Below are 26695 nucleotides of genomic sequence, written 5' to 3'. Positions count from 1 at the left end.
TGCACTCATCCACGCAAGTGGGGAGTATTCCATAACTCCTAACTCACCTCTTGTAGATAGTGTACAGGCTTTGGGAAAACAGGAGATGAGTTACTTGTGGTAGGTTTCTTAGCTTATGACATTCTGTTTTAGAAGAAAGTGAGGACTGCAAATGCTGGAGAGTCAGAGTCAAAAGGTGTGGCACTGAAAAAGCCTTCCTGATGAGGGGCTTATTCCCGAAACGTTGATTCTCCTGCACCTCGGATGCTGCCTGACCTGCTGTGCTTTTCCAGCAACACACTTTTTGACTCACATTCTGTTACAGCCACTGTATTTGCATTGCTGGTCCAATTCAGTTTCTGGTCACTGCAAACCCTCAGGATGTTGACAGCGATGGTAAAACCATTAAATATGAAAGGACAGTGATTGGATTTTCTCTTGTTGGAGACAATTATTTCTTGTGCGGTGTGAATGTTGTTCAGGTCTTGTTGCATTAAAATATAAACTGCTTCAGATCTGAGGAGTTGTAATAGTGTTGAACATTGTGCAATCATCAGTGAATATCTTTATGGCGGAGAGAAGGCAAAGAGACAAAGCAGTTGAAGATGGTTGGGCCAAGGACACTGCCCTAAAGAACTGCTTCAGGTGATGTCCTGGAACTGGGATGATTGACAACCAGCAACTATGACCATCTTCCTTTGTACTAAGTATGACACCAATCAGGGAAGAGTTTTTTTCCTTGAGTCCCATTGATTCCAGGTTCACCTTGATGTTAAGGGCACGCACCCTCTCTTTCGTCCATGTTTAGACTGAAACAGTACTGATGCCAGGATTTGTGTGAGTCTCCAGTGAGCAGGTTACTGTTAAGTAAGCACTACTAGACAGCATTGGTGGCAACACCTTCCATCACTTTGCTGTTTATTAAGAGTAGACTGACGGGGCGGTAATGAACCAGGTTGGAGTTGTCCTGCTTGTTTTGGATAGGGCATATCTGGAAAGTTTTCACATTTCGGGGTAGATGTTGTATTTGTACTGGAATAGCTTGAATAAGGATGCAACTTGTTCTGGAACCATAAGTGTTCAGTGCTACTCCTGGAATGTGACCAGGGCCTAAGGTCTTTGCAGTATCCAGTGCTTTCAACCATTTCTTGTTATCATGTGGACTGAGCTGAATTGGGTGAAGACTGGCATCTGTGATGCTGGAGACCTCAGGAGAAGACCCAGATGGATCATCTCCACATGTCATTTCTGGTTGAATGTATTCACAAGTGGTTCAGCCTTCCCTTTCCCACTGATGAGCTGGGGCTCCCTCTTGCCTACCTGTAGGACATGCCCTTCTGTACTGTTCATTGAACCAGGTTGGATCCCTGGCTTGATGGCAATGCTAGAGTGACGGATATACAGGGCCGTGAGGTTAATGATTGTGGTTGAACTGCTGCTGATGGCCTATAGGTGCCTCTTGGATGCCCAGTCTTAAGTTGGTAGATCTTCTCAAAATCTTGCCCTCTCAGCATAGGGGTGATGCAATGCAACATGATAGATAGAACTGTCAAGATGAAGACGGTAATGACTGTACAGTGGTCATTTTTACTGGTAAAGTCATAGACAGATTCATTTGCTAAAGGTAGGTTGGTGAGGAGAAAGTCAAGTAGATTTTTCCTGTTGTGTTGGTTCCCTCACCACATGTCACAGTGCCAGTCTAGAGGCTACATCCTTTAGAACTCAGTTAGCTTGGTCAGTACTGGTGATACCATTTCACTGTCTGGGAAGGACATCGAAGCCCCCACACAGAATATATTGTGTATTCTTGTTACCCTTAGCGTGTCCTCAGCATGGTGCTCAACATGGAAGAAAAACGATTCATCAATTGAGGGAGGTCATACTCAGCAAAAGGTTTTCATGTTACAATGAGACTTCATGAAGTTTGATGACTCCCAGATCAACCCCTATCCAACAATATACCATTGTGCCACTATTTCAGGTGGTCTGTCCTGTCAGTGAGACAGGCCATACCTAGGACTGGTGATAGTGAATTCTGGGTCATTGTAAAGCATGATCCCATGAGAATGGCTATGTCATTCCCACAACATTATTACTTTTCTGCACTTGTTGAGGTTACCATGAAGGATTCACCTCTTGCCTGGATCGGGGTGACCATTGGGTTCAACTAGCCACCTGTTATCTCTCTTTTTAATGACAGTGCAACCCAATGGTCCTCTGCGATTTGGTGATTTTAACTTTGAAGGAAAGAGCAAAATAATTTGCCCAGTGCTTGGCTGGTATTTATTTCTCAACCATATCACGAAATAAAACACTATGTTATCTGGTCATCATCACTTAGGTGTGTGGGATCCTTCTGTGCACAAATGGCTGCCATAGTTCCTACCTTATAACAGTTACAATTTAGAAAAGTACTTCATTGTTAGTAAGATGTTTTGGACTGCTCTGTGACCTTGTGTACAAATGCAAACTCCTTTCTTTCACAATGTAAGAAATGCCTTAAATCTAGCAATAGACACAATTCTCTCAGTGAAAATGGTTCAATTGGCAGGGAAGCAATAAATTAGCATGAGAAATGTGGGAAGTTTGGCTTTGTCAGCAATTTCCATTGCATGAAGGTAGTGAATTTATTATTGGAGCTGACAGGAATCTATAAAAATGAATAAAAGAGAGACTGATCTATAAACCATCCATGGGCAAAAGAGGGGAGGGGGAGGCAGTTGTCAGATGATCAGCGACTGACAACTGGCATTTCTACTTCAAAGAAGGAACATAAAAACAGGAAGAGGCCATTCAGCCCCTAGAAGCTGTTCCTACATTCACTTAGATCATTCCTGATCAACAACTTAATCCACTTATCTGCCTTGACAATGCAGCTGTTGACTGACAAACACCTTTCAATCTCAGTTTTGAAATTCTCTCACAGATAAAGCAGTTTTTTGAGGGAGAGATGTTCAGATTTCCTCAACTTGTTTGTATCTGATCTCTTAATCTAATTCCTTCAGGAACTTTTTCTATGTACTGCCTAATATACACTGCAGGCCAAATAAAGTCATTGTGGATTGCCATTCTTCAAAGTGTTGAAGAAATCCCTTGATTGTACAGTTTGGGTACGTCTGGAAGACAGTGATTTACCTTGGATGGATGATTCCATTCTCCTCAATTTCCAAAATTTCCATGAGTCCTCTTAACAGTCATTGAGCATGCCCGCGAGGAATGATAAGTTTGGGAGAATCACCCGTGTACCTGGATTCTGTGGAACCTCAGTGAGCATGTTGGCCCTTTTGGAGAGTATAAAGAGAGAGTGAGGGAAAACAAAGAGATTGAAATGGGAGAGAATTCTGAACTCGTAACGAAGGATTTTTTTTTTCTAACTTCACTGTCTTTCTCGGCAGGTTGTGTTATATTTCAAGCTAATGAAGCCATTGAAGTTCACATTGGAAAATTGTCAACGATTGTGGTACTGAACGGCACTGATGTCGAGTTGCCCTGTACGTTCGCTAGTTGCATGGACTTCAAAGACTCCATCTTCTGGTGGACATTTCAGAAAAACCAAACGAGTGAAGAATCGAAAGTGAGCCATGCAAATTCATGTTCCCTTTTCACTCCCCAACGACTCCCATTCTCCACCAAGACATTTGCCTCCACTCTCACACTACTAGTGGGTATTTCTTGGAGAAAATTCTCTTAGCAACATTCTCAGTTTAATGCTGAGGGGTCCCCATTGCATGACCCAATGTATAGGTCTTTTTTTTGGAATCCTACTCCTACCCTGCTTCCCTCCCCCCCCACATCCTCACTGCATTCAAATCAAGACCACTCCTCAAATGTGTTCTATGGAGCTCTTTATTATCTCTCACACCCTTTCTTTCTTAAATCCATTGCTTGGTTCTACTAAGTCTTATTTTTAAAAAAAGTATAGGATATGGGTATTGTTGGCTGAGCCAGCATTTGTTGTCCATCCTCAGTTGTCTAGAGGGCAGTTAAGAGTCAACTATATAGCTATGGGCATGGAGTCACATGTAGGTCAGGATGGCAAATTTGCTTCCCTCAAGGATAAGGGTTTTTATCACAATGGTTACATGAAACTTTAAAGAGTTCAGAAAGGATTTGCAAAGATGTTGCCAGATTGGAGGATTTGAGCAATAGGGAGAGGCCGAATAGACTGGGGCTGTTTTCCCTGGGGCATTGGGATCGAGAGTGTGGTGCTGGAAAGACACAGCAGGTCAGGCAGCATCTGAGGAGCAGGAGAATCGACATTTCGGGCATAAGCCCTTCATCAGGAAGGTCTTCACCATTCCTGATGAAGGGCACATGCCCGAAATGTTGATTCTCCTGCTCCTCAGATGCTGCCTGACCTCCTGTATCTTTCCATCGCCACACTCTCGACTCTGATCTCTAGCATCTGCAGTCCTCACTTTCTCCTTGGAGTCAGAGGCTGAGGGGTGACCTTATAGAAGTTTATAAAATCATGAGGGGCATGGATAGGATAAATAGACAAGGTCTTTTCCCTAGGGTGGGGGAGTCCAGAACTAGAGGGCAGAGGGTTAAGGTGAGAGGGGAAACATTTTCACCCAGAGGGTGGTGCATGTATGGAATGAGCTGCCAGAGGAAGTGGTGGAGGCTGGTACAATTACAACATTTAACAGGCAATTGGTTGGGTATATGAATAGGAAGGGTTTAGAGGGATATGGGCCAAGTGCTGGCAAATGGGACTAGTTTAGGTTAGGATATCTGGTCAGCATGGATGAGCAGGACCGAAGGGTTTGTTTCTATGTTGTAAATCTCTATGACTCTATGACTATATGACTCTATCACCATTATACCAACTCTTTATTCCAGATTTTATTGAATTCAGATCTCTTCATCTGCTGTGGTGAGATTCAAGCCACCTCTGATAACACTGGTCTGGCTTTGGCCTGTGCCTCTACGTCCCTTATACCTATGCACTGACTGATTGTATTTTGTGTGTCAATACAGCAAGTGTTAAGACTCCGACTAGGATTAATGGAATAATAAAGCGAGAAAGTTATTATAAAGGATGGAACAGAGAGTACTGGGTGTGGGATGAGCTATGTGACTGAGTAAGGCACAGCCATTTGATGGGAGGTTGGGGTTGGAACGGAGGGAGTGGAGGGTTGCATGTTGCAAGGGTGAGAGGTTGGAGTGAATGAGAGGGGTGAACAGGTTGAGGCAGTCATTGTCACGGTGGCAGTTGGAGAGTGGGTAACAGACCCAGCTGTGTTTTTTCAGCACCACACTTTTGACTCCAATCTCCAGCATCACAAGTCCTCACTTTCTCCTATGTGACTGAGAAGTCAATAAACTTTATCCACAAGAAGAACGAATCTTAAATTCTCTTTCTGCATCAGGCTTAGATCTGAATTGAGATAAACATGTGCAGTGGAAACAAACATTAACATTAAAGAAATAAATCTAGTCAAAGATAGAAGGAAGCCATTTAGCTCCCTGAGATTGTTGCACCATTCAGTAGGGTTCGGGCTCATCTGTGACATAACTCCACATATTTGCCTTTCCCCTAAAGTCAGCTAAAGATTTATCAATCTCCTCAATCTTCATCAAGCATCAGTTATCATTTGTGGAAAATAAAGTTCTGAAATTTATGGTGTGAGAAGGTATGTCCTAACATCACTCCTGAAAGGATTGGTTTTAATTTAGGAGCAGCTTTATTTAATGTAACCGCATTGTGATAAAAATGTTTTAAAAACTCAAAGAATGTTGAACATTCTATCTACAGCTTTCAATCTGGTTAACCCACCTTATTTTTATTTGAAAATTTGAAAATCAATTTGTTTTTTTTATTCAAAACCACTGCTTCTGACAGTGTGTTAAAAATTCAATAATGATCTCACCTTCCCTTTTACTCCTTCCTTGCTCCTTGTGTGCCTTTTGATGGATGTTGGATGGGGACAGCCTTGTGAGTGTCACTGGGTGAGGTGTCCCCTTCCCTGAGGAATTGCCAGCGGGGAAGGAAAGACTAAGTCCAGGATGTTCCCTTGTGGGAAATGCTCTCCCGTGAGGGAGGTGTTGGGGCAGCAATGTCAAATGGAGACCCATGAGCTGTCCTTACCTGCATCAGAACCAATTCTTTGGGGGGAGGGGGTGGCACGTCTGATTGACTACCTCTGTGGCTGTCCTCCTGCTTACAGGTTTTCAATGCCGCCAATGCAATCAGAGAGGCACTAGCTCTAAAGCCTCAACTGCACCTCAGAGAGTGGTGCACTGTGGAGGCAGATTAATGACTGCGAGGGTACCTCAACATTCAGGAACCATGGAGAGGCATGAATGTAAAAAATGATAAAGCCTTAAGTTACTAAACATAAAAGAGGAATACCCCCTGACCTTCAGCCTGTGAATTGTGCGGGCTGTGAGTGTGGTTTTTTACTGTACCCTCAGGTGCAATCCAAAGCCTTTAACAGAAAAGCTGAGAATTACTGTATATAATAGAATCCCTACAGCATGGAAGCAGGACATTTGGACCTTCAGGTTTACACTGAATCTCCATTTGGACACAGCCTACCCTGCATTTCTCATGGCTAACTAGACACTATTAGCATGTCCAACCCACCTAACCTGCACACTCTTGGAAGGAAACCGGAGCACCTGGAGAAAACTCATGCAGAATGTGCTAACTCCACACAGTCACCCAAAGCTGGAACTGAACCTGGGTCCCTGGCACTATGAGGTAGCAATGTTATCCACTGAGCCACCATGCCACCCCGTCATTGTTGTGATGTGAGATATTACACCAAAGTACAACAGGGAAGTTACTTCTGATGTCCTGGGGCCAAATCTCAACAAACATCACCTAAGCACATCATCTCATTGTTATCAGCTTTCTGAATGTTGAACCTTGCTGTGAAAACATTGGCTGCTGTAGTTCTGACATAACAGCAGTGACTACAAGTTCAGAAGCACATTTAATTGGCTTCAAAGTGCTTTGGGAAATCCTGAGTTTGCAAACAATGTTATTCATTAGGGTTGGGTGTGGTGGCAGGTGGATGGTGGGAAATAAAACATTCTTTGGCCAAAAACGTTTTCTAATTATGATTTATTTTTTACTTGCACAGATTATTCATATTAAACTAAAAGATAAGACACCCCACATCTTTCCATCTGAGGAGTATGACAGAGTTACATTTATTGGGAATATTAAAGAGAAGAATATTTCCCTTTTGCTTGCAGACGTGGATTTTGAGGATAATGGATTCTATACTTGTTACTTCAAAAACCCACAGGAAAAGAATCAAGAGGCGAATGCGTCTCTTCAACTAAGGGTTGTCAGTGAATGTGAGTGCTCTGTTTTTTCTTGTGATACTTTGCAATGCAAAATTTACAATTTAAAATTTCTGGCTAATTGGAGCTACTGGAATGGAGGCTTGGCAATAACCACAGTTGCTCATTTGTTCTCACATCGAGGGTAATAGTAAAGTTATCACAATCTCACTCATTAGAGAGAGAGAGAGAGAGAGACATCTGGTGGTGGCTAACCTGAGGGCCACAACACCTCAGGCCAGGGGTAAGCTTGAGAAGGCATGGTAGCCTCAGCCATAGAACATAGAACATAGAAGAATATAGCGCAGTACAGGCCCTTCGGCCCTCGATGTTGCGCCGATCCAAGCCCACCTAACCTACACTAGCCCACTATCCTACATATGCCTATCCAATGCCCGCTTAAATGCCCATAATGAGGGAGAGTCCACCACTGCTACTGGCAGGGCACTAAGCCACATTAAAATATATGAACAACCAGCCTGCCTCCTGCAAATGTTCTAACTCTGCTGAGACAGAACTGATGTAAAAACAATGACTGCAGATGCTGGAAACCAGATTCTGGATTAGTGGTGCTGGAAGAGCACAGCAGTTCAGGCAGCATCCAAGGAGCAGCGAAATCGACATTTCGGGCAAAAGTTTCTGTTTCAGATTTTTGTTTTTTAACTTGGGTAAAATCAGATGTTGAGGAATAGTATCCCCCAATCTGTTGATAACCCTCCTGTGTGTATATCCCACTGTTCACCTGTTTTTCTAGATCCATGTATGTATCTTTATATTTCTGATAGTGCATCATTGTTCCCTAATGTATATTCCCTGTATCCCACTGTACATCAGCTATTTGATGATGAATCTACCTGTTGATTTTCATTGTAGTAACTTGTAAAACTTTCTCTTTGTATTGCAGTGGTAAAAGTGGACAACACAGTGACAGTGATCATCCTGGCTGTTATCGGAGGGTTAATAGGACTCATCATTCTAATATTTATTATTAAAAAGCTTGTAATGTTTATAATTAAGCGAGTTGGAAAGAAGAAGTAAGTAAGATGAAAAAATGCAGAACATTATAATATTTTTTAAAAATGCATCTTAAAGCAAAACTTTGCAGCTAACAGTTACTAGAATGAGAAGATGCACTAACTGATTAACTGTAACGTGCTCCAATATACCTCGCACCACTCACTAGTTTGTGCCTATGATTTGATCATGTAGCTCTGCTTTATTTTGATTAAAAATAACGTTCAGCTGTTGTTCAGTCAGTAGAAATTAGCAATAACACAGGTGTGATGTGCCGAAAAGCTTCCATCCATCCAGTTCTATGTAGAGAGAGAATTTAACTCTGATTACTTAAGAGATATCAAGGACTGAACAATCTGCAATGTTTACTGTTGGATACTTCACTGATTCTATGCAAGTAAGAATAATAAGTTTCTTCATATGATCACTACAAAGATTACTCATGTCTGAGGTTTAGGCTTTTTAATGGAAAAGTCTATCTAATGTGACACAATTTATTTCAATGTTGAATTATAGTCCATACTTGGCAAGGATTTGACCTTCAAACAGAATAATGAGGATTGATTGTAATGCTTCCTGTTAATATTGAGAGCCATGTTATTTTAGAATCCAGGCATAAAAGCCTTACCTGATCAGGTAGCATCTCAATTGTTGTGTTTAAGCTGTTTCTTCCAGTACATCATTCGGGATTTGAGGCTTGTGAACAAACTCCTTTCTCTGATCACTCGCTGACATGTTCCTTGTGCATTTCTAGTCCATTGAGGCTATTGGGTCAGTCTCAGATTTCCTGCTCCTGTGATAGGGTTAGAGTTAGTTCTGGTGCAATCTTTTTCACCCTCTACTGTGCTCGCCCACCACCTCTCACCCACATCATCACAACCACCCCCGTCCCCCAGCAAACCCCTCCCTTTGAATGTCGAGTCTTGGGTAATAATGGAGTAAATAATTTACTTGCTTAATGATTGGACATCATTTTGTGTCTGACACAAGCAGCCATGTCCCATCAGATGATGGAATCTTCCTGTGCCAAAGTCACGCCAGTTTGAATTCTGACTTCCTTCCTCATCCAATACCTCAGTTGTAATTCCATCCCTCTTGTTAATTTATCCCATTTTAATACTTTTTTTCTGCTTGAACCTCTCTCTCTCTCCCCCATGCCTCACTGGACACCACACACACCTGAGAGGGCGTATGTTCAAGACTCGCCCTAGGGACCTGAGCACAACACCTGCACTGAGGGAGTGCTGCATTGTCACAGGAGCTGTCTTCTGGATACGGTGTTAACCCAAGGTCCTATCTACCTCACGGGTAGGTCCCAAAAGATCCTCTGACACTATTTTGCAGAGGAGCAGGGGCATTCTGTGGAGATTCCTGATCAGCATTTCTCCCTCAATCAGTAGTACATGACAAAAAAAATCATGTCGTCATTGTAACAAGGGAGAGTTTTCTGTGCACAGAAGGTGTTGCCATCTTTCCTGTATCACAACAGTGACTTAACTTTCGAAGTATTTCAGTGAATGTAACGCACTTTGGGACATCTTGAAAGACATTATTAAAATGCAATGCCTTTTGTCTGGAATATGGCTCAGAATTTCCTGGGAGCTGTTTCATCTGTGTGGCTGTACCTTTCCTGTACGAGTGGGGAAAACATCCCTTCCCACCAGCACATGGGTGAAGCAATGTCCAGGCTAAAGCATAGTTACGGCAGCTCTGAGGAAATTCAGGACCGAAACGTTTTAACTGGTTGAATTTGCATTGCCTGTGCCCCTGTGTAAACAAAGTGTTAGCTGTATATCACCAGTGGGTAGGTGCTTCTACTCATGGTGCTTGCTGTGGTCTTTCTAGGAAGGAGTGCCTGGTAAACTCCTGTGCCAACACTGAGCGTGGACATTACGGTTCCAAAACCGACCTCAAAACCCCACCAAAGGCTTGAAGATTGCACCGATTTTAGCATCAGTGCTTAAAGACATGTGACGTGCCTATAAAAACACTAGCGGGTACACACAGTTTGTAAGGTAACCTGATTATAGAATGGGGAGGGGAGTGGGTGAATTGTGCACTGATTGCGCGGGAGAGTTGGGCCATCCATTTGAGACATCACAGTCATGGACATGACTTCATTCCTGACCGCCCCGCTCACATGTACTGCCTACTTCTCCCTTCCCTTATCCTCAACACTGTCACATCCAGCTCGGAGATGCTATCGCATGCAACTTCATCTACCTTGCTGCATGCAATTCAATTCATACAGGGATGTACACCAGCTGTGTAGCACCAGACTTGTGCCGCATGATGCCTTTTATGCCAGGGTTTTACTGTACTTTTCAACTCCTTCCTTTTGACTTGATTGTGCCCCTTGAGATAAATTGGCTCTCCTGCAGTCAATGACGAGTTAAACCATGCCAGGACATCTCTCCTGACTAATCCACAATCGTGCTGGGAAGGCCGGGAGGTTGCTGAGAATCTAAATTGACTCTGCTGGAACCCAAGTTTTTTTTCATCATTGGAAAGATCTTGAGAAATGTCATCTGTTGCAGAGACATATTTAGCTAAACCAGGAATACAATGATTAGGCAAGTTGGTTTAAGTTTAGTTGATGGCAGCTTGCAGTGAAAAATCCTAAAGAAGTGTCATTCCGGAATCAAAATGTTAACTGTTTTTCTCTCTCTCCTGATGAAGAGCTTTTGCCCGAAATGTCGATTTTCCTGCTCCTCGGATGCCGCCTGACCTGCTGTGCTCTTCCAGCACCACTCTAATCTAGACCCTGTTTCTCTCTCATGCCAGACCTGCTGAGTCTGTCTTTTACTTCAGACTTCCAGCCCATTATAACAGCTGTAAATTGGTGCTCAGCTAACTAGGTTAAACTAACTAGCAAGTGTTGGTGGCAGCTGCCCCAAAACAGCACAGGAATAATTCATATTGGGAAGCAGTGCTATCAGGGATATCTCTGAGAGATTTCCAGTTCAACAGCATTTATTTGGGTTCGCTTTGGGAAGGTCCACTTGTAGCTTGAAACATGGCTGTCTGTGAATATAGACTGGGGCAATAGTCAGCCATTGTTTCTCACTCCCCAGAAACCTAATTTTCTTGTCACCACATATAACTGGGAGAAGAGTGTAGCAAAAGAGGGTAGAAACTGAGAAAATTTATGGTGCATCATGTCCATACTGGACAGAAAAAAGCTACTACCTCTTATCCCACCTTCCAGCTCTTAGTCTGTCACTGTGTTAGTTACAACATTCAAGATATAGTCCAAATCTTTAAATACAATCAGGATATGCTGTCAATCAATCAGTCCTTCGGATAGTGAGTTCCAGACCTTTATAGCTGTCTGGGTGTAAAACCTGCTTCTCAATGTGACTGTAATCTAGATATACCTTTTAATTGCACCTTTCATCCATCATAAGGTCAGAAGTGGGCTGTTCACCAATGATTGCACAACACTCCTGCACCATTTGCTACTCCTCAAATACTGAAGCAGTCCTTGTTCAAATGCAACAAAATCTGGACAATATCCAGGCTTGGGCTGACAAGTGGCAAGTAACACTCGCACCATAGAAATGCCAGGCAATTACCATCTCCAATAATAGACAATCTAAGCACTGCCCCTTGACATTAAATGGTGTTACCATCACTGAATTGCACTTCCTACTGACCAAACACACCACATAAACAAAATGGCTACAAGAGCAGTTCAGAGCTAAGTATACTGCAGTGATTAACTCACCTCCTGACTCCCCAAAGCATGTCCACCGTCTACAAAATACATATCAGGAGTGTGATGGATTACTTCCTCCTTGCCTGGATGAGTGCAGCTCCAACAACGCTAAAGAAGCTTGACACCATCCAGGACAAAACAGCCCACTTTATTGGCCATGAATCCACAAGCATCCACTCCCTCCACCACCCTTGCTGAGTAGCAGTGGTGTGTGCCGTCTACAAGATGTACTGCAGAAATTCACCAAAGATCCTCAGACAGCACCTCCCAAACCCGTGACCACTTCCATCTAGAAGGACAAGGACAGCAGGCACATAGGAACACCACCCCCTTCAAGTTCACTTCCAAACCACTCACCATCCTGACTTGGAAATATATCATTCTTCCTTCAAAGTCACTGGGTCAGAATCTTGGAATTTCCTCTCTAATGGCATTGTGGGTCAACCTACAGCACTTGGATTACAGCAGTTCCAAGAAGGCAGCTCACCCCCACCTTCTCAAGAGCAACTAGGATCAGGCAATAAATGTTGGGCCATCCAGGGCCACCCACATTTCATGAAGGGATTAAAAAAAAGTTTATATCAATATGCCCCCACTTATCAAATCTCTGTAATACCTTGGTGCATGTGTTGAGAACTCTCAGTACATTGGCAAAGCTGTCACTGACACTTGTAGCATAAAGCTACATTATCAGAGTGACCATAAGAAGAGGCCATTCAGCCCTCTGTTCTTGCACTGCCACAGAATTAGATTGTGGTTAATTTGTACCTGTACCTCAATCTGACCATCATTACTTGACCTCCTTTGATTCCCTTCCATCACAGAAATCTATCATCCTCAATCTTAGCAGCTTTAATTGACTCTCAGTATTTTGGGAAGAATGTTCCAGATCTCCACTAGCCTTACATGAAGAAATGTTTAATGATTTCACTCCTCAAGTACATGGCTCTGATAATCCAATTCTGTCCTTGATGCCCGATTGGAGAAAATATTTTCCTCTCTCCACTCTCTCAAATCCTTTAAAGACCTTGATGACCTTTAAAGACCTCCATATTCTGAACACAAGAGATTACAAGCCAGGTTTGTGTAGCACGTCCTATGTGTTTCAGTCCTTCGCGCTGTGCATGCCTCTGCATTCCTCCAAAACCTATATATGCTTCCTGTGATGTAATGATTGGAACTAAACATAGTTACTCCAGATAATGTCAGACCAAGGCTCTGTCCGATTGAAATGTAACCTCACTTTGTATATGCTTTGAGCTAAAGGCCTACATTCCCTTAACCTTCATGATCATAACAAAAACCTGTTCACATTAGACCTTGGACTTATTCCAGTTCATCCCATGTAATAGGTACCATTCGTCCTATCCTTCCAAAAAAGTATTGGTTAGCATTGATTCTCTTCTCAATGTAGATAAATTGGAAATATAAAAAAGCTTGCCCATTTATTGGAATGGGACAGCTACTCCCTTATTGCTGTTGACATTTTTTCCTCCTCTTTTGTTCCTGTATCTGTTTTTTTTCTGAATTTCTTGGTGACTTTCCACAATTTTCTTGTCCCATTTATTCTTCGGTTGTGGGGCAATAGTTAACCAGTTAATGGTTGTCTTATCAAAACAATTGCCGAGGGCAAACGAAGTTGAGAAAACATAGAGGGATATAGACAAAGCTTGTTACAGGGACAGGAGAACGGTATCATCACTGGGTTCCTCACTGTATTAGTGAAGTTTCTTGAAAATGTTGGGAAACTGGAGCTAATGGGAGTTGTATGGGAATGCTTGGTCTGATGACCCCCTTGTCTCATTTTGATTAAACACCTTTAACATGGTGCATTCTAGCAGAAGTAGCAATATTAACCATTTCAGTGCTGGGTTCCAGGATAGGACAATGAATTCATGGATGTAGAGGGACTTTCCACCTCCCTCTGCTGTCCGACCACTCATCCTCTGGTCATTTTGAGACCTTTGCTGTTAACCTTTGCCATCCCGGTCTATTGATGTAACAAAAACACAGTAAACAGGAGTACGATCAGGAAAGAGTCCCAATTGTGGGTGATAGATTGCTGGAGAAAGTGTGATTGCCTAAAACCTGCTGACTGTTGTTTCAGCTATCCTTTAACTCAATAGCAGAGCTGACACTGAGTGATATTAATGCTCTTTTAAGTGTGCTGGTATCAGACCAGGGATAAAATACTTAATGGAAGTTCAATCAAAGCTAAATTATGTCAAACAAACACAAATAATGTTGGAGAAACTCAACATTTCTGGCAGGATGTGTGGAGAGAGAAAAACAGAGTTAATGTTTCAAGTCTTCAAGGTCTCTCTCCACAGACCCACTGAGTCTTTCCAACATTTTCTTGCTCATTTCAGATTTCCAGCATCTGCAAAATTTCGCTTTTATCAAAAATATTATCAAATCAGGAGAGAAAAAAATACCTTCTTCAGATTTTTTCCATTGTCCCAAAACTGAGGTTGTGGGGGAATATTTTCATAGCTTGGAGGGAAACATTGGACAAAGGACAATGGGGTGATGAGGCAATTTGAAAACCAGTGTCAGAGATCGTCAAGCAATGAGAATGGTTTCTGGGAGGCTGGTGGATACAAAACCCTTGGAACCAATAAGAAGAGCAATGGCTGCTGTGATGCAATCTCTCTGGGTTGTTGGGCGATAAGGTTAGGGTTATGATTGTCTTCATCTAACTCCATCTTGAGGTGCTGGTGTCTGAGTGGAGGGAACAATCATTTTCTGATTGGCTTGCATTAATTTTGCAATCCACAAACTTTCCCAAAGTGTTCTGAGAAAGTTATGATGATGGTCAAAAGCTACCACCCTTTAAAAGCAACTGAAAGAAAATGTGGATGAGTCGGGTTGCACAACACCTTAGCCAGTGGCTGTTACCAGGAGTTGGTGTTTTTACTTCATTCTAAGGCTGTGGGCATCACTGGCCAGGCCAACATTTATTGCCCATCCCTCAAGGTCCTGGAGAAGGTGGTGTTGAGCTATCTTCTTGAACTACTGAAGTCTTTGGCATGTAGGGACACCCACAGTACTGTTTGTGAGGGAGCTCCAGGAGTGTGACGCAGTATGGTGAAGGAATGTCGACAGTCTGAAGGCTATGCCGAGAGAAGATAATGTATGAGATTGTGAGCTGACCACACATCAGATATGTCGTATCGCACACCCACATTGGTGGTACACCTAACTGAGCTGATGTCAGCACAGAAGTGATGGACATTAATAAAAACCAAGTGTTATGGCACACACCTTGAGTTTGTACTCTAGATTTCGCTGTAGACTCTTATAAATCCATTATAAATCTAGCCCCCCCCCAACCCTAGCACCCATGCTTACATCCCTCTCAACCTCCCCCTCCCCACCATACAAGATCTCTCTGCCCTGCTGTTATATCAGTGGAATAAATGGGATTAGAATAGTGTTTGTTTTTGACTGGAGCAGACTTGACGGGCTGAAGGGCCATTTTCTGTGCTATTGATCTCTATGATTCTAAACCTCTATGATCAGTTACAATAGGTCATCCTTTCTCAGCCAGGAAGCTCCCAGCTGAGGTTTCCCAGCTGATAGCCATCTGGAAAATGGAGAGTTCAGATGTTGGGTTATCTTCAGAAAAGCACCTTCAGTGAAACCTTAATGGTTCATTGCAGTAAAGACAGCAGCTGGAGGAATCTTGGGGATAATGTTCCCTCCTTTAGGTCCGTGTAGAATTTACATAGGGAATACCTAGGGAGTGGTGAGAATGTGAACTCACTCCCACAGGGTGACGTTGAAGTGAAAAGTGCAAATATGTTTGAGGGAAAGCTGGACAAATGCACAAGGAGAAAGGAGTAGAAAGTAGTAGTAGAGAGGAACGGTTATGATGGGGTTGGATGAAGAAAGCTGGGAGAAGACTCACGTGGGGCACAGTCATCAGCAGAGATCAACTGGCCTCTTTCTGTGTTCTAAATACAGCATAAAGGAGATGAGACACTCAAAGATATATGGCAAATTATTCCTCTGCATTACTCTTTTTCCTTATTATGTCTTGGTCCAAATTGATGAGACAAATCACCCTAGTTGTCATGTGATTTGTAAACATACAAGAAGTAGTATAAATGTACGCCACTTCTCCATAAGTTTATACCAAAGTCAGAAACTGGATGCAGAAAGACCTTGCACTCCTTGAGAAGCAAGACTATCTTTCTTTCCAATCTGAACTTCCCACCTTTGGGCACAAGGCACTGGTGCTGTACAGAGTGTCAATATTGAGGTGTGAAGAACATAATATGAATGAATTGTCAGTTTCCAAGATACAATGTGCACTGTATGAGATCAGAACCACTGCTTTACCATTGCAATCATTCAGAAATTCACAAAAAATATTCTAAACAATTATAAAACTCTGGGAGTATTTGCATAGCACCCGATTACTCTGCATGCCCAATGATATTAAATAACAGAAGATGCTACTCAGGATGCTACCTTTATACAATTTTAGCTCTTGGCTTTTGTTTTTGGCTGTGACTTTCAAAGACATAATTAAGGGGCAAATTATCTGAAGCTTGGTCAGTCGGGAACTTGAAAGATCACTTTGAGATTCTGGTTGTCATTTTTCTTGTTCAAGTTGCCAAAGATGTGCAACTGATTGGGAACTTTCCAGACAAGACCTTTGAGTGCGGTGATGTCACTGTGCCCAGGAAGTGGTGCAGTCGCACACTTCCTGTAATAGAGTTAGTTAAACCTTCCTTCTAAACAACAGGAATACAAATTTGAACAAATATGTGAAGGAAGATGATCTGTGTCCTAAAGGGGAGCATTACCAATAGGAATTGATTGCTTTTCAAAGAAAGCACCTTGAGAAAATTTGGGGAGCTGACAGTGTGGCATGTACAAATTTCTGTCACCACCGCTATTGTGTACAAACAAGAACATTGGCAATCATGAAGTGACTTTCAGTTCTTTAATAGTGACAATATTGGGATTAGATTCTATTTACAAAATAGTTCCAGCAATAATTATTTCATGGAAAAGCAGTGAATGAGCTCCACTCCCCCTTCACCTCCAAGTGGTCCTCTTTTGAAGACACAGACATGCGTTCATACACTTTATGTATATTCAGGCACTTGGACCCATTGGGGGAGCCAGCTGTTCTTGCATTATGAATGTAGATCTTTGCATTTTCTCACCATCAGGGAGGTCCCAGGCTCATCACTAACTACATGTGGGCATCAGGTAGATACTTTTAAATAAAAGTGACTTAAACCCCTTTGGGATCTATAAACAAAAACTCCTTTCGGGTGGGGGGGGTGTTGTCACGCCATGGTAGTGTCTCACCCCTGGACAAGGAAGCCCAAGTTGAAGTCCCACATACTTCAGAGGTGCACAATAACATCCCTGAACATGTTGATTAGAAAATAGGTTAATTTAAAAAAAATTAAAACTTCTTTGGGATCTCGTGGTGTGATGGTAGGGTCCCTTCCTCTTAGCCAGGCAACTTGGATTCAAGTCCCACCTACTTCAGAGGAGCATGATAATATCTCAGAACCGATTGATGAGAGAGTATGAAGATACCTTTATTAGGTCTCTTGTGCAGTTGTTGCGTCCCCACCTCTGGACCAGGTGACCCGGGTTCATGTCCCACCTGCTCCAACGGTGTGTAATAACATCACTGAACAGGTTGATTAGAAATCATCCAAAAATTCCTTTGGGCTGGTCTTTCTAATATTGCAATATGAGCTGCCACTGACACATTATATGTTCACATTATGATAATTTATCAAACATTTTTCCATTAGTTAATTGCTCCAATTGATTCAGTCACTGATGGGTTTCAGTCAAGCCCTTTCAATCTGCTTGAAGAGAGCCAATGAGGTTTTGGAGAGCTGCTTCCAGGTAGCTCTCTGGAACCTCTGTTATTGCACCTTCAGTTTTCAGCTTTGATTGTAGAGTCTTTGCTGTTACCACCTCAGCCTTTAGACCAAATCAGTCAGCATTCCCTCCTTCCACTTACTGCCAACTCAAACCTCGGGTTTGCATCCCTCTCCATAGCTGGGTGAACCCACCCCAGTGGCACTTCCTGCCAGTGATATGTCCATTAGGTTGGCATTATTACCCAGGAACAACTTTCCTTTTAGCTATTTGCACCAGAGTCTTCCATGTGTGTGGATCCTTCCAAGTGTCTGGTAGATGATAAAGGGTCCTCAGTGAAGGACCTGACAAAAACTTGAAAGTGAGCATTGATGTATCCATCAGAAACCAATGGTTACATCACTGTATCTCACTCATTGTAAATTCCACCCCACCCCCTGACAAGGCAGAGTGTTGGCTCCCCCACCAAATCCATTTGCTCATTAGGAATAAATGGGAAGCAGTGTCTCATTATCTTACTACTCGAGTAAAATGATGATGTCATTGCCTGATGTACCAACAGCACTTTTCAGGCAAATAAGCCACTGCACCATTTACAACTGGTGTCATAGCAACAAGCATCTGCTTGGCAATCCCTTAGAATATCAGTATATGATAGTGAGGCTGGTCATTCTCAGAGTATCTTGGAAAGATATTCCTTTAATAATGAGTGTCTAATTTCCAAAAGATGTCTCATCCATCAAACCTCACACTGTTTTGCTTGAAGAAAGTCTATAATGATCGTAGTCACTATCAATGCATTGTTCAAAACTGGAAAACTTGGATCCAAAGAGAGCAATTTTAACTTGCAGGCTGGTGTTAGAGACAACATTTGAGTTTTTATTTTACATATTGGATTTGAGGTAGATTAAAATCTGGATGATGTAAAACCAACATTGCATCCAATCCCATTTGAGCAGGAGGAAGTCAACCTGCCCCCGTTGGATGGGATGTAGATTTAGTTCTGAGTGATCCTGTTGAATCCTCACCCAGTGAGTTAGTTCTCTCTCAAAATCCTGATCCTTCCTGTCAGGAGGGAAACTTCTCCCTTCTCTCAGGGTCATTAATTCTTGCCAGGATTCAGATTTCAAACCTAAACTGCCAACTTTGGCCTAAATTTGGATCTGATTTTGATCAGCCTTATGAGCAGGAAGCATCTTAAAAACTCATGACTGGCCTCTAGATTAGCTGGTGAGAGGATGGTCAGATCCAGGAAAGCCCAATATCTGACAGAATAAAGGGTTGGTACCACATGGGAGTCAAAACAGTAACCTACCAAGAAATGGGTCATCACAACACCCCAATGTCACAGAAGCATTCTTGACATCTTCAATACTTACATTATGGCGGTGAGGGAGGGGAACTGAATGCCATTGTTTTTAGACTTGGTCCTTCTATTTGTGGGATCCAAGTCTGAACCTGTTCCAAATGTTGGGAGTTGAAATTTAGCTCAATTCGAGAAGTTGTGGCACAACATTGCGATGATAAGAGGTGGCCTTGGTCTCTCAATGCCACATAAAGAAATACATTGGTCATACAGCCTCATTGCATGGAACGAATCACTAAAATAAGTTGGCATGAAAAATTGCAAGGACCTACAATGATGCCAGCTACAATTATTTTGGCTGAGCCTGTGGTTGATGAGACTCGAACTTGAGAATGCTGCATCAACTTCATATCCAAGGAGAAAATGACTTTCAAGTCACCATAGATTCTAATCAGTAACAAAGCTAACCCATGTGGAGGTGGTGGGTGGTGAACAAACTGATGCCCAAACCCCGGGGAAAATATTTCTCACCCTGCTGATTGCATGGGGTTTAAGATGCTTCTTGATTCTGCTGAATGGACACCCACAATGTAACCGACTTGTTATTAGAATTTGCACTGATGTCACTAGATTGAGTGATACTGTGATGCCAGTTACCTCACTATACTTGTTAAAATGTAATGCATGTCAGATGTCAAATCACAATGTGCTCAAGAAATTGGGCATTATGAAAGAGACAGCAAGAGTTTATGCAATATCCACAGACCCTGTGACCAGTTACCTTCTGGAGGTTTCTTAACCCCAAGAGTGTCCTAGTACACCCCTGTATGCACCAGTCAACCAAAGGTAATGGCTCACTGGAGACCCCAACTGCTCCAGTCAAGTCAACCTGAGGTTCCATGAAGGAACTGGATTGTCCGTACCCATTGGCCCGGGTTGCTAGCACATGGCAGGAGTGTTGCAGAGCTTGTCCTACGCTAGACTGTAACTGACAGAATTCTTCAACTCTGGATTGCCTAATTTCACAATCTCCAGAGGCCACTACAGAGTTACACATTGCAGGGGGAGCACAACAGAAGGTGATTTTTAAAAAAAACTATTGATTTTTGAAAGAAAACACCATTCTAAGTATTTGTAGAATTCCACCTATTAAATAGAGTAGATGGAGAGTGGAATTATGGTATTTTACTAGATTCTAGTCAGTAAACATTGGAGACTTGTACAAAATGGAAGAGTGCTATCTACCAAATGCAGTGTGCACCTTGGCTTTGACTAGATTCCCTACAGGGTGGAAACAGGTCTTTTGGTCCAACCAGTCCACACCAACCCTCCAAAGAGTAACCCACCCAGACCCATTTCCCTAACACTATGGGTAATTTAACATGGCCAATTCACCTGACCTGCACATCTTTGGATTGTGGGAGGAAACCAGAGCACACCCACACAAACGCAGGGAGAATGTGCAAACTTCACATAGACAGTTGCCTGAGGCTGGAATTGAACCTGGGATGCTGGCGCTGTGAGCCAGCAGTGCTAACTGCTGAGCCACCATGCCATCCTTTGTGTTTTAAAGCTTCGCCACCCCATTATTTAATGACCTTCCCACATAGGTCGGGAGAAAACACTTGGCTTTCCTGCAGTCGAGTTTTAGGAATGAGTGCCCCCTCTTCCCCCAACTCAAATCTTTTGGAACTGTGAATCAAGACATGACCTCCAATCAGAATGGACTACCACCCATACCTTGGATGGGCAAGTCGAAAGATAAAATGGTGACAAAGGATATACCTCACCATTTATCAAGGGAAGTTAATCATAATTTTACATTATTCGTGGCTTTCTTGAGGAAGAAAATTCAAAATAACATTAATCTTTAAAGACATTAAGTGAAGCTGAAAACAACAGAGGGTCACTGTGCCTGAGTGGAAATGGCTGTCTTTACTGGTTGAGGAATGACCCAACTTGATCACACCATCACATGGGATGGTTGTGTTCCCTTCACTCTGGTGACTGTCAGACTGTAGGACGCACACTTTGGACCAGAAGGTAACGGGGCAGAATCTGTGTCTCTCAAACTCTCTGATCATGAAATTTGCATTGCCTTTAATTTTTAATTTAGATGCCAAATATAAACTATGCATGGGTTGCCAATGTGTAAAGGATTGACATACTAGATTCTATTTAATTTTTGTATGCTGGTAATAGATTTATTTTATATGAAAAAGAAGATCTCTCACAAATCAAAATAAAAACATTTCAATCTAACCCTGTTGTATCTGCCCCTGTCTCGTTCTTTTCTCAGAGTTGGCGATGACCACAGGCTGCCCACATTTCTTCTTGTATCCTTATTAAAAGGATGGGGAAACTAATTCATTATTGCTTTGATTTTGTTGAAGAAAATCCAAGCATTTCTACGTTTCTGTGATTCAGCCAAGTGACTCATTGGGCCTTTTCAGGGGGGAGTCAACAATGTTGCTGTGAGCTTGGAGTCACATGTAACGCAGACCAAACACGGCAGACATCAGTGAATCACCACACTTCCAAAATGAGTGGAACCCTTGCCTGCTGTAATGCAAAAACCAGTCAGAACACCACCATGTGATTAAACCTCTGGACACTGTGGTGGAAGGGGAAGAACACTTCTTGTTGAAAATAGTGCTATGAGATTGTTTTACATTCAATTGGGGCAGCGTGGCAGCTCAGTGGTTAGCACTGCTGTGCCTCAGTGCCAGGAACCCAGGTTCAATTCCAGCCTCAGGTGACCATCTGGGTGGAGTTTGCACATTCTCCCATGTCTGCGTAGGTTACCTGCCATAATCTGACAACATGCAGGTTTGGGGAAAATGCAGGGTTATGGAGACAGGGTCTGGGTGGCTTGCTGTTTGGATGAGGCATTGTGGACTTGATGGGCCGAATGGCCTGCTTCCGCACTGTAGGGATTCTAAGAACCGGGAGGGACAAAGAAAGCCCTGTCTAATGCTCTTCTTTGAGCAACCACACCTTTGACATCTTGAATCCACAACCTTCCTGAAGTGATGGTGTGGTATATTGGTAATGTCGCCCACACTCTGAGTTACTAGCAGAGACTAATAGATTGGGCCCATAGGTTCAAGTTTCACTGCAGCACTAAGGCTCTGGTGACAGAGCGTTAGTGTCTCTACCTCTGAGCCGGATTGAAGTCCCACTGCTCCAGAAGTGTGTCATAACATCTCTGAACAAGTTGTTTAGGAAAGTGTCTGATCTCAAGGAGGTGAGACTGTTACTGCGCAACGACTGATAGACCTGAAACATTAACTCTGTTGCTCTGTCCACAGATGCTGCCAGACCCACTGAGAGTTTCCCACACTTTGTTTTCATTGGAACATTAACGTATTGCATTACAAAATTTCCAACACAGAACTGCAGTCGAAAGCAGCTCACTTTTTCCCTCCATGTGGAGCTGAAGGAAGGTGCTGACATTTTCCTTGCTAGGGGTAGGGGAAGGGGGGTTGGTCTGACTGAACTATCCCTCGCCCCCTCTGTACACAGATGTGGGTTTACTGTGCAAGCTGAACATCTCCTTTTATACAGCTCAGACAAGTCACACAGGTGGATATGAAAAAATGGTCAATTTTTATTTAAAAACAAATCTGAATATCCAGGTACAAAGATATCAAAAAAAACAAACAAAATAATTCACATGCAATTTGGCGCAAACATTCACGGTCAAAGCTTCAATCACCTGAGGGCAATGTTGGACCGAGTGAGTGAGCAAAAGCAGCACATTGTGACAGCATTCACCTTAGTGTTTGAAAGAGGTTAGCACCAGGATCAGTGCCATGGAGATGTACAAACGCAAATTACAGATGGGAACTGATCGAGTTGCCTCCCCGATGGAAGACATCACCTCTGGTTAACAGGTTGAATAAGCATGCTTGTTGTACACATTAAATACACTGACTGGGAAGGGGATGCCGAAGATTCAATGAGAAAGGGGCCAACACTCTCATTGGAGAATGGATTTATGTGAACCCTATGGCAACTCCCTCAGCCCCCACATGATTTTCTCTCTGTCATGGATAGCTTTTAGACGGTGACAATCTTCAGGGCATTGATGAAGAGACACAAAGGACTGGAGGGGTTGTGGGGAAATGGATCATAGCCCAGTCCTGGACTTACCAGAGGATGCATTCAAAAACAACACTCACTGCAAAGTGAGAGGTAGGGTTGCTGGATGATTTGTTTTAGCCATCCACCACCAAATATAAACTCATTCCTTTTCACCAAAGACTTGGCTATGCCATTTGACTGTGTAGAATCCATGGCCGGACCTGCCTATTGAAGACTGGTATCAGATCCAGTGGTACATTTCACATACTGAGCCATTAAGGGGGGGGGCGACCCCCCCACCCCACCCACCCTCATGTTCAACCAGTTTCACACCTCCGTAGTCTGTTTGACAGGAAGTAAGATTTACTCTAAAGTCTCCAATCTGGGGCGGCTCTTATTTGATGCCAACAAGGTGGTTAGGTGCTATTTCTGAACACTAGCATTGTCTCCATCAATCACACAAAATAGTCCTTTTTATTCTGGTAATACATTTAAAAGTTAGGATCTGCTCTCAAATTCAAGGGGGTGGGGTAACAATCTCCCAAAAAGCCCAGGCTCAGGTAGCAAGTAGCTTTCTCCACACCCCCACCAAACCCCTTATCATCAATGTTTCTGAAGCTTTAAACAAGTATAAAAATGTGTGTTTCATAAACATTAAAAAGTTACAATGCCAAATAACAAGGCTTTATTAAAAACAAGGCACTGGCTTTCACCAAATACATTCTGCTCAAACATGCCTTTGCAGAATGTTGGTAGGTCAACCTGGAATCTGCTGTGCAAACATCTGGCTGCCTTACTGAATACTTCAAATTCAATTTGTGAATCAGAAAGAATTTGTAAAACGTCTGGTTGCCCAGGTGATCATTTTCAATCAAAAGATTAAAAGGATTATTTTTTGGTGGTAAGGCATTCAGAAATGTGGAGGTGTGACCTACCAGAGGTGTTTAGAATAACCAACACCGTGAATTGCTCCCTGGAAGATAACTTAATCCCTTCCACTGTATTTTTATACTTTTCAATATTGAGATCACAGAGCAGTGCATTGTGGGATGGTTTACAAATAGACAAGGTTCACATAATTAAAAAACAATAAAAAGCTATTACAAATTTCTGTCATTTGCCTGAATCTAGTGTCTGAGTTCCCTTACAAAGATCACTGAGGCAGTTGGTGTTTGAGAGTTTTTGCATTCTTGCGTTTTGGATTGAACAAGAAAGGCAAGACAGAGGAGTAATAAAAAGTCAAATCATTGCGTCCCTTAAAAATCTTCAATAAAGTGCATAGAGTAACAGTCTCCCACAAATCCAGGAAACCAGGACCAGGTACAAGGTGGTCTTCTGTCCCCACACCTCTTGTCCTCATTCCTGCATCTATAAAACAAACAAAAACAAAAATGCAATGTGTACAAACATGAATTTCCTTCGCTACTTTTAACACGATCATTTGAGATATTCAGACCAAACAGTGGGGTTCACTTCCATGGAGCTGAAAATGTGTTGCTGGAAAAGCGCAGCAGGTCAGGCAGCATCCAGGGAACAGGAGAATCGACGTTTCGGGCATAAGCCCTTCTTCAGGAATCAGTCTCAGGAATATTTGAACAGACTGGGTCCCTTAAAAAAAGACCAAAAGGGACACACTAGAAGTCCTTTATATTTGCTTGTATTTACACATGAACAGGTCTGGAAGTAGACCATTGCGTCCCTCTAGCTTACTCAGTCAATAAGGCCATGGCTGATGTCTCGGATTTCAAATTTCACATTCCCATGTGCACCCAATAACCTTAAACATCTATTTAACACCACCTTAAAAATATTAAAATTAGCCAACCATCTGAGACAAGAAGGTGCACCCACCCTTCGAAGAAAGCTATCTCCCTATCACTGTCATAAAAGAGAAGCATCTAAATTTTAAAACATTGCCCCCTCATTCTCAGCTGGGCCACAACAGCAATGATCCTTTCGATGTCCACCTCAACAAGATCTTTCAGGATCTTATACACTTCAATCCAGGCACCCCCTCAGTCTTCTAAACTCCAGTGCAGACAAGTTCAGTCTATCCAATCTTCCCTCCTCGGACAATTCCAAGTATTGGTCTAGTAAAGCCTTCAATGCATTTTCATCCCTTTCTAAATAAAGGGACAAAAATTGTACACAGCATTCGAGATGTGGCCTCTCCAGTGCCCTGTAATAACTGAAGTAGAATGTTTTTACTTTTATGTTCAATCCCTCACAAAGGACAGCCACCCATTAACCTACTTGATTACATGCCTGGTTGCAAACTAAATATTTTGGCACCTCAGAGTTCCATTCTTCTCAATTTAAGTAATACTCAGCTTCTTCATTCATCCTGCTAAAGCAAACAACTTCACAATTTCCCATGTTACACTCAGTCTGTCAGAGTTTTGCCCACTCAACAAACTATCCATATCTGCAAACTCCTCATGTCTTCTTCACAACATACTTTCCTACCCGTCTTGGAGTGGTCTCTGAATTTAGCTACCACGCCTTCACTCCCCGCATCTAAGCCATTGACGTAAATTGTAAAATGTAGATGTCCCAGCACAATTCCCTATGGAACTCCATTTGTCATAGCTTGCCAATCAGAAAATGACCCATTACTGTAATTTTGCCAGCCAGAAGTAAACCTACTACTCCATACCATGAGCTTTTATTTCCCCACAGTAAATGTTTCACGGGGCACTTTCACAAATGCTTTCTGAAAATCCAAATACAGCACAGGGCAGCCTGGTGGTTCAGTGGTTAGCACTGCTGCCTCAATGCTAGGCACTAGGGTTAGAGTCCCTCCTCAGGCAATTTTGTGTGTGGAATTTGCACATTGTCCCCATGTCTGCATGGGTTTCCTCCAGATACTCTGGGTTTTTTTTCCCAGTCCAAAGACATACAGGTCAGGTGGCTTGGGCATGCTAAGTTGCTGTAGTGTCCAGGAACGTGCAGGCTGGGTGGATTACCCATGAGAAATGCAGGATGATACAGCAGAGGGGTGGGACTGGGTGGGATGCTTTTCTGAGGGTTGGCGTAGACTCGATGGGCTGAATGGCCTGCTTCCACACTTTAGGAATGCTATTCCACATCTACAGGCCCCCATTGTCCATAGCACATGCCACTCCTCCAAAAACATACCAATAAGATGGTTAAACAAAACAATGTTGAGTTCACAAAGCCATGTTGAACCTTCCCAATTGCCTCAAGTCTTTCTAACAGTGTGTAGTTATAACCTCAAGGGATACCATTTTCCAGTTGTCAGATTGGCCACCGGGAGTTGCTGTTTTTCACCTCCCTTACTCCTTGTATGGGAAAGTTATATTTGTCACTTCTCATTCTGAAATTGAGGGAATGTTCAAAAATAATCACCAACACCAACCACTTCCTCATTACCAACCTCTTAAGACCCTAGGATGAAGTCTATCAGAATCCAA

At 42.7% G+C, this 26695-nt stretch overlaps 2 protein-coding genes across 6 annotated transcripts in view; one reads left to right on the top strand and one right to left on the bottom strand.

The window, feature by feature from the left end:
- Positions 1-21437, top strand: part of scn4ba (sodium channel, voltage-gated, type IV, beta a) — a 32384-nt gene extending 10947 nt beyond the window's left edge. For 2 of the 3 annotated variants that reach the window (XM_043676372.2, XM_087976341.1), the window contains exons 2-5: positions 3375-3553; positions 7071-7290; positions 8180-8309; positions 10135-21437. In XM_043676372.2, coding sequence (XP_043532307.2) covers positions 3375-3553; positions 7071-7290; positions 8180-8309; positions 10135-10222 — 617 coding nt within the window. In that variant the 3' untranslated portion in view covers positions 10223-21437. Of the gene's footprint in view, positions 1-3374; positions 3554-7070; positions 7291-8179; positions 9598-10134 lie in introns of all 3 variants that reach the window. The other variant, XR_006309332.2, reaches the window with a different exon arrangement.
- Positions 21438-22765: 1328 nt separating this feature from the next.
- LOC122540598 (transmembrane protease serine 4-like) overlaps positions 22766-26695 on the bottom strand; it is a 57866-nt gene continuing 53936 nt past the window's right edge. For all 3 annotated transcript variants that reach the window (XM_043676515.2, XM_043676514.2, XM_087976340.1), the window contains one exon: positions 22766-24629. In XM_043676515.2, coding sequence (XP_043532450.2) covers positions 24618-24629 — 12 coding nt within the window. In that variant the 3' untranslated portion in view covers positions 22766-24617. The remainder of the gene's footprint in view (positions 24630-26695) is intronic.

This window comes from Chiloscyllium plagiosum, unplaced genomic scaffold (assembly GCF_037043375.1).
Source record: "Chiloscyllium plagiosum isolate Xiang-an unplaced genomic scaffold, Cpla_swu_hap1 HiC_scaffold_29, whole genome shotgun sequence".
NCBI lineage: Eukaryota > Metazoa > Chordata > Chondrichthyes > Orectolobiformes > Hemiscylliidae > Chiloscyllium > Chiloscyllium plagiosum.
The sequence above is the reverse complement of the archived record's forward strand: the minus strand, read 5'-3'. Positions and strand labels throughout refer to the sequence as shown.